General features: G+C 43.6%; 1 protein-coding gene across 1 annotated transcript in view; it reads right to left on the bottom strand.

Moving 5' to 3' along the window:
* Positions 1-37: 37 nt before the first annotated feature.
* Positions 38-8,459, bottom strand: part of cadm3 (cell adhesion molecule 3) — an 82,769-nt gene continuing 74,347 nt past the window's right edge. The window contains exons 7-9 of the mRNA XM_035671365.1: positions 7,381-7,553; positions 3,281-3,406; positions 38-1,021 (exon numbers count right to left, since the gene is read on the bottom strand). Coding sequence (XP_035527258.1) covers positions 903-1,021; positions 3,281-3,406; positions 7,381-7,553 — 418 coding nt within the window. The 3' untranslated portion in view covers positions 38-902. The remainder of the gene's footprint in view (positions 1,022-3,280; positions 3,407-7,380; positions 7,554-8,459) is intronic.

Here is an 8,459-nt window from a genome sequence, read left to right as displayed (position 1 = left end):
GAGGGAATGACACGGTATGGCTTTATATATATATATATTTATATATATTTATATATATATATTTATATATGTATACTGGAGCCCCTCAGCTTGGTAGCGCAAGGTGGGAATGCTATTTTTGCATGAGTGTTGCATGTTGTGTGGTGCTGCATTATGGGAAATTCATCGGCTCGTATACCAGGGTTTGTGAGGACGCAGGAAGAGGTTTGATGGCATAAAAAGATTAAACTGTGAGAGAGGGAGATTATGTTTGTCAGTCATAATTTTTTCTGGATGGATTTCTCTGCCACTCGGATGTTTACAGAGGGATACTGCCTTGTTAGATGGAGAGAATGAGGACACAAACGTGAAAAGACAAGAGCTGGTTTGGTTTAAATGTTGAAGAGACGGGTTGGCGTGGTGTGAGAAGTGAAGTATCAGCTCGGGATACCCGGAATGTGAGTTACAATTTTGTTTTTCGAGGCGATGACAGTCAGGAATAGCAATACGATGCTCGTGTCAAAATGTGTTAATGGGTCATTCAGAAATAATTGAGACGTGTTAGTAGGAGGCTCGTGTTTGTTAATCTGAGCATCTACGAGCATTCAAGTCTGGGTGAGAAGAGTTTTCCCATAAAACTAACTCATGTACGTTTGTTCGTGTGTGTGTGTGTGTTTGAGTGTGTAACTTCAGTTCATCCGAATGTCAGTGCAAAATCTCACTTCCCTGTATCAATGCAAAGAGGGTAGTACCAGTTGATCCTGCCCACAGTTCTTTCCCTCCCTTCCCCTCCCATTATCCCTCCAACTGAGTGAAGAACTGAAGCGTCGTGAAAACAAATGGAGGTTTTTTTCTCTTCACTCCTCCCCTCTCCTCTAATCCACGTCCTCCATCTTTTCCTCCTCCTCCACTGCGTCCTCTATCTAGATGAAGTACTCCTTCTTGTCTTCTGCTCCGGAGTGACCTCCCTCTGCGTTGATGATGGCTGTGTCGGCGTCGGGGGCGTCGTCCGAGCCCTTGGCCTCGTGGGTCAGATACGTTCCTGTGAAAGGAGGGAGAGAAAAAGAGAAACTAACTGTAAGAGGGAGATAAAGGAAAAAAGGGGGAGGGGGAATAAGATTGCCAAGGCAGTAAAAGTCAAACACTGGAACTGTAAAATGGCTAAAGGCCAGGAGGACAGACTCTGTTATAAACAGTGGAGTGGCAAGATGTTCCAAAATGATGTCTAAATTATCACTCCAGGTGTTTTTGCTGCTTTTTTGCTGAATTACTATGAAGTAAAGTTTTCTTTAGGTTGTAGGGGACGCTAGGAGTCCTGACAACAGCTGATAAAAATGTGTTTTTCTTTGGAGAATTTTTATGTGGAGTTTTTCTGTTATGATGGGTCAGAACGGAGGCAAAAGGTCAGTTTGAGTCAAATGTTTTTTTTTTACCCAAAATCCCCTGGTGAGCAAGTCTAGACGTCTAGGTTAAAAATTGGGATGAACTCATTTATGAAGTGAAAGTTCTTGGACATCTATTACATATAACCATTGTTTTAACAGCATTTGAATGACTATATATTAATGTTTAGTTAGAACCAACTTCCCAGTGAAATATACACTGCATAGTATAGTATAATAATAATAACAGTTCAAACAGAGGTTATATGTAACCTGGACGTCTAAAAGGCTTTTTCTTTTCTCCAAGATGTCGAGATGGCTTTTGACCTCCAAACCAACAGGGATCAATAAAGCCATCATCCAAGTAAAATCCTGACCCCTGTTTTTCATTCTCTAGCTAAGATCCAAAGAGCAACTTCATGACTCAACTTTACTTTATATATAATGATTATCTCTTACTTTTAAAGGGAGTGTGAAAGTGTACTTTTCAACTTTGGCAAGTTTGACCAAATAATGAACTCAAGGTCCACAAAGCTTTTTCTGTAGCTTTAAGCCCCATGTCATGGTCTTTATCATCAGAGCTGTCATGGAGTTGACTCAGTTTTCATCACATGATGTATGGAAATTCTATCATGTGATAACAGGTGGTCTTATACAACATGGGAACATGCTACAACAGCAAGGACCGAGGACGAGAGACTGAATGAACGACAGGAAAACGGTCACAGAATCGACTGTGAAGGGGTAGAAGTCATTGACCAAAAATTAGTGGACAGCTGGAGAAAGATCAAGGAGGACATCCACGTCTGACACCAGAGACCATCTTTGAACACACCACGACCACCTGTTAGGACCTGTGAGATGTAATTGAAAGCGCTGGAAAAAGCTGGCAAGTGGAACTTGATTTAAGACCGTAGCACACATTGTCATCGGTTGCTTTTGTGCATCATTAGTGAGAACTATCTGCATTTACTCTCACATAATGGCAATTAAATGACAGGAAATCACATCATGTGCCTACTTATCTGCTGGCCCGCAGACTCAAACACATGCAGTCAACCGACAGCGAGTAGCTTCACACTATCACCTCCAGATACAACTCTTCCCTGCACAGGTGCCTAAACCATCCAGAGGGAGTCACTAATGCAGTGACACGGACATCTCTCACAGACCTGGCATCTGTGAACATAGGCCACCAAGAATATTCTGTCCAATATTGTAGACCAGCTGGAGGTTGAATCTGGCACACTCTGGTGGTGGGGGGCAAGTTCTTATCAACTGTGCCTGGGTGTGGAAACATGTCTTTATTACCCTTTAAATTTCACCTGTCCCCTGCTGGAGCTGAAATATTTGAATTTGCTTTGTTCTTGTTTGTTTATGGGCTAAAAAGGCGTTTTTTAGACCCGAATAAGAGTGACAAAACAAAGAATAAGTAACAGTATTTTGTTGTCTCCCACTCTCAGAGCACATGAGCAACAGAATAACAAACTAACATCATGGCCAGGAAGCAATTATGTTTCTACCACACTCACTTTAAATCCCATATTTGACCATATAATTGGAAATATGCTGCTGAAACATCGCTGACGTCAGGAAATCTAATCTCACAGGAAGTTGTGTGAACCAAAATGTATTAAAGGGCAATGAATAAACATTCACTTATTGACATTCATTAATTTTCTTATTCGGCTTTGAGAGTAAAATAAGTCAGGTTTATGCTTAGAATCCATATTTAGGTATGAGTGCATTTCTGCGTGTCCCTGCATTTGGATGCATATGCATGTCTGTACGTGTAAGATCCTGTCTTGGTACCCATGTATCCATATTTATGCAAGTGTATCTCGGTGTACACTCATGCATGCATGCATGAGTGTGTCCGTGCGTGTTTGCGTGTCTGTGTGGGTGTGTGAGGAGTTGACCTTTGTGTCTGATGAGGTATCTGCCGAGGACGATGAGGAGGCAGAGCAGGATAAAGACGATAACAGCCACCACCCCTCCGATCACGGCGTGGTCCACCCCCGAAGAGGTCGACATGGCTGTGGGGTCTTAAGAACAAGGGGGTAGGACGGAGAGGAGAGGAGAGGAGAGAAAGGAGCAAGGAGAAAAGGAAGTCGTGAAGTAAAGTAAGAAAATGGGAGCCATAGTGAGAGAGAGGGTAGGAGAGAATTGATGAGAAAGAAAGAGACAAAGATCAACAGAAAATGAGGGAGAGACAGTGAGAAATAAGGGGAGACGGGGAAAGAGAGACAGAGATTGAGAGCCGAGAGGAAGGAGAGGGTGGCAGATGATGAAAGGCAGCAGAAAGAGAGAGAGAAAATAATGGGGAGAGTGACAGAGAGAAGGCAGAAAGAAAAGAACAGGGGAGCAGAGAGGACTTGTCAATATATAATACCCAGGCACTGTAGCAAACCTTCAGAAGACAAAGACAAGGATATGACAAAAAAGTCAGGCGAAAGAAAAGGGGCCTCCATTAAAAATTGTTCGTGACTAACATGCAACAGGATTGTGCAGTTTACAGACCCAAGTCCCAATCACTTGTAAGAACTTTGTGGGAGCCAACACTGCTGATGTCAGGTGAAATCCTTGCCCCTTCAGCTGTGGTGATTTCCATCTTTTCACTCTAACTGAAGGGTTTTATGCTCTGCTATGGATTGAAATACTTTGAAAACTCTGTCTTGAAGAATCCGAGGCTGGATTTCAAACAGGGGAATGAGGGTTTTTGTGATAATTTGATTAAATACAAATGTAAAGTCATCTGCTAGTTTAATCCAACATGACTGGATCTCTAATTATAAAGAATGTGTACTCAGGTACATCTTCTGAAAGAAAATTTCAAACACTTTAATATACTTTAAATTTAGTCTCAAAATGAATAAAGTCTAGAGTTTTTTTTTATTTCTATTAACATCTTAGTATACTTTGATAAAAGACAATAAGAACAGTCTGTGTATTGAATCTACTTAAGTTTTACTTAATATATTAAAGGCTGTACTTAAGATATACAAATATATACATTGTAGATGTCAGGTAATTTTGACGTCTACTTAATGCATTAGAAGTATGAAAATAGATTTAAATCAGAATAGTGTATAAGTGTGAAATATATAAAAGTACAGAACAATTATTTACATTGAAGACTGTATTGTCAATATACTTTTAAACTGATATACTTGTATAACGTGTATGCTAAAAGTGTGCACACATTATGGAAAAATATAAAGTTTTTTCACTTACAATTGACAGGGGTCGAGCAGAAAACAAGACCCCTTTGCCTCATCTCTTAAAAGCTGGTAGTTTTTTCAAGTTTTTCACCCAACAGCAAAGATTTGAAATGTTTTCCTCCCAGTTCGCCTCGCTTCAGCCACTTTAGCTACTTGCCCCTCAGAGAAAAAAGCTATTTAAGTGGAAATAATCTGATACATCATTTATTTCGCCTGACTTTTCAGACCGGATCAAACGCTGGGTGTCAATTTTAAAGTCACTCATACAGGCACAAGTCAAGGGCAGCACTTATCATACCCAAAAGCGTAAAAAAGACTAAAAAACAGATAATGGGGGAATGAAAAGGGAAGGGAGTTGGAAAGAGAGACTGGCTTGCACTAGTTGAATATTTGAAGGGTAAAAACCAATATGGAGGGCAGGGATTCAACCAGTCAGAGGAAGAAACAGCTAGCTTTTACACCCAATCAGAGAACAGGAACGAGAGATAGAGGCACAGAAACGAGAGATAGAGGCACAGCAACAGCCACCGACAACCAGAAATGTAGACAAAACTAAAACTGAAGGAGGAAGGAAGGAACACAACCAGCTGGGGCACCAGATGATGGGTTGGACGTCTAATGTTTGGAGGAAAAAGTCACATTTTCAGCCAGTTAGAGAAGTGAAGGGGCATGACAATAGCCAACCAGAGGCCAGGCGTAGACAGAGAACAACGTGAAGAGGGGGAGAAGGGTGGTGGGGAGGGTAGACTCTGAACACCAGTCAGAATAACACACACATACACACAGAAAGTCGAACACACACTCCGGCTGGCCGGCGTGGAGGTGAGAGGGGCATGCTGACGAGGCGAGACTGAGAATGAGCCCATAAATCCTGCTGTCAGCATCAAAGGAAAGCAGACAAGACCCAAGAACACCTCGAAGCCTGACCACCCCCCCCCCCAGCACTCACACACACTTTAACATACACCTACACACACATAGAGAAACACACACAGAGGAAGTGGAACACTGTGTAAATGACTTGTACCACTTAAGAGGTCATGCTAGTGTGTGTGTCGTCGTGAGATAGAGTGCCTGGTGTGAATGGTGCTGAGGTGATTGTGTGCTCCGTGTGTGTGTGTGTGTGTGTGTGTGTGCATGTGTGTGTGTGTGTATGTGTGTGTGTAAGAAAGAGAGAGCTTGTGTTTTGAGCCTGTCTTGCCATCGTATGAGCAACAAGAAAGCATATAGCGTGGGCCAGGAGGTATGAAATAATTTATCCTCTGCTTTCAAAGTTCAAAAGTGTCCGCCAGACTATTTTCTTTTTCCTGAGGACAGACAGGACCAAAACGACAGATCTACAGACAGTAAAGCTACCAGATGGACAGACCAGACAAGCAAGTGGAGAAGTTAGAACGACGCAAGAAAGTCAGAACGACAGGTGACTGGTGAAAAAAGTTATACCGATGCAATTGTCTGCAGCATCTTCTCAGTGGATGACATAATGGATTCGTGGTCAATGTTTAGACTGGTGAGGATGGACTGGAATGGATAGTGGGAGAAGGTTGTGTGGTTTGGGTGTTTGGGGTCAAGGTAGGGATTAATTTATGCAAAGCAGAGGGAAACAAGAAAAAAAACATCAAACACTGTGACAAGGCCACAACCGAATGCCCATGTTTTTCTTCCCATTGGTGTTGCTTCAAGTGCCTCATTGCGTCAGCTCTGAGTATGTGTTTGTGTGTGTCTGTGCTGTCGCATGTAAAACAAACCGCCAGCCGTCTTTGAATGCTCACAAAATGCAAGCAGCGTTTTGGTCGTATTGAAGAAAAAAACAGGCCAAGTAGTAACTTGAATGGTGTTTGTTTTCCCTCCATTAAAGCCTCCTCCGCATGCTCGTTTGTTTGCAGTTGTGTTGCAAGTGTTAACTCAGATGGTTTTACCTGTGAAAGTGTTAAACTCCATTCAGCCCGGACGGAAACTGAGGGAGAAGGGTGGAGGGGTGGGAGGAGTGGGTGGCAGTGGAAAGGAGCGATGCTTCGGAGCCAGGAGGAGGGGTAGTGAGGTAGAGGGAAGAGGAAAGTCAGGAGAGAACTGGCCAGGCTTCGGGGAAGAGCGTTGGAGAGGTGGGTGGTGGAGGAAGACGTCAGCCAGTGGAGGGGTGGGGAAGGGTCAGACGAGAGGAATGGAGACGAAGTCAGACAGGAGAGCAGGAGGAGAGAGTCTGTGAGGTCAGGCCGCGGATCCAGAGAGCGCCATCAGTAGCGGAAGAGATGGAGGGGGAACGAGGAGGGGAATAGTTGAGCATTGGGTAGCTGAAAGAGCCAAGGGAGGGTTTGGTTTCCAGGGAGTCTGGTCCAATGGAACCTTGGAGGAGGAGGAGGCAGAGCGAGCAGGAGGAGGAGGAGGAGGCAGAGCGAGCAGGAGGAGGAGGATGAGGTGTAGGGGGAGTGGGAATGAGCAAGCAAAGCGCAAAAATGGCCATTGATCGAACGAATGGGACACATAAAAGCGAAGGGAAAGAAGCGCAATAATGAGCGCAAGCGTTTGGATGGCAGGCGGTGGTGGTGGTGGTTATGGTGGCGCGGTTGGATGAGAAAAAAAACAAAACAACAAACAAAAACAGGAGGAAAGAAACGAAAGAAAATCAGAAGAGAAAAAAGATGGAAGTACAAGCAGAACGACAGAAATAAAAAAACGTGATGAAGAAACGTAAAAGAAGAAGACATCCCAACTCTTTCTCTAGATATGTCCCTCCCTTCCCCACCACACATCCCCCTTTCTGACTGTTTTTCTTCCCTCTTTTCAGTTTGTTTTGTTACCTTGCACTAGGAGTGTGTACTCTGCCTGGCTACTTCCAATGCCATTGTCAGCGTGGCAGAGGTAGACGCCATTATCTGATTTGTTGAGCACCTCAAAGCGCAAGAAAGCACCGTCGACTTTGGCCAGTGGGGGGAGCTCTCCATCTTTCTTCTCCCAAATGTAGGAGGTGGGCCTGAGACAGGAGAGAGACAGGGAGAGACACAGACAGAATGAAGAGTCCTGAGTTGAACTCCACATACTCTGCACATTTTTCAAAAAAACAGTAGAGTAGCTAAAAGTACAAATGAAAAGAGGGTCGAAGTGATGAGGGGAGAAGGGTCCTGTGATGAGTGCTGCAAGAGAAGGAAAAAAGATGAAATGATCAAGGGTGAAGTAGAGATGGAAAGGGAGAGAGAATGAATGGTTGGAGGAGAGAGGAGGCTGGGGGGGCTGAATAAAGGTGGAAAAAGAAAAGATAAAAGCAGGACAGGAGAGCAAGTGAGAGAAAGAGACTGATGTTACCATAAGAAAACAGAAAAAGGACTGGGGAAGAAGGAAACGAGGGAGAGAAGCGAGAGTTGTTGTAGCGAACAGTAAAAGTGAAAAAAGGAATGTTTGAAAGAAGAGTGTTGTGGCTGGAAGAAGAAAGGAGATTAAAAGAGATGGAGGGGAGAAGAAGACAACAGAACAAAGATCAGCATTTCAAATCAGCATGCGTTAAAAAATCCATTCTGCATAACAGATTGTGTATGAGAGAGATAGGAGAAGTGCCTTGATAAAAGAATCAATTATGTAAATGTGTAAGTCCTTAAGCACTGTACAGTAATTACAATGACGGGGAGCCTGAATCGGGGACAGACCTGAATGGGTTGGACTGATTAATCGCTCTTCGAAATGTGGAAAAACCCTCAGCGACACTGTGACGGTCCCTGTCTAGTGTTGATGTGCTGATGTAGTTGACCAGTTATTGTTTTTCTATGTGTCCTTGAAGGTACCATCAGCAGAGGATAAAAACCCAGTCTGAACTCTGCTCTGGTCTCTCTCCCTCATTCGGCTGCATCCCCGCCAGCAGCAGCAGCAGCAGCAGCAGCACATTCTC

This window comes from Morone saxatilis, unplaced genomic scaffold (genome assembly GCF_004916995.1).
Source record: "Morone saxatilis isolate NCDOM2014 unplaced genomic scaffold, NCSU_SB_2.0 Contig23, whole genome shotgun sequence".
Lineage (NCBI taxonomy): Eukaryota > Metazoa > Chordata > Actinopteri > Moronidae > Morone > Morone saxatilis.
This window is presented reverse-complemented; position numbering and strand designations above follow the sequence as displayed.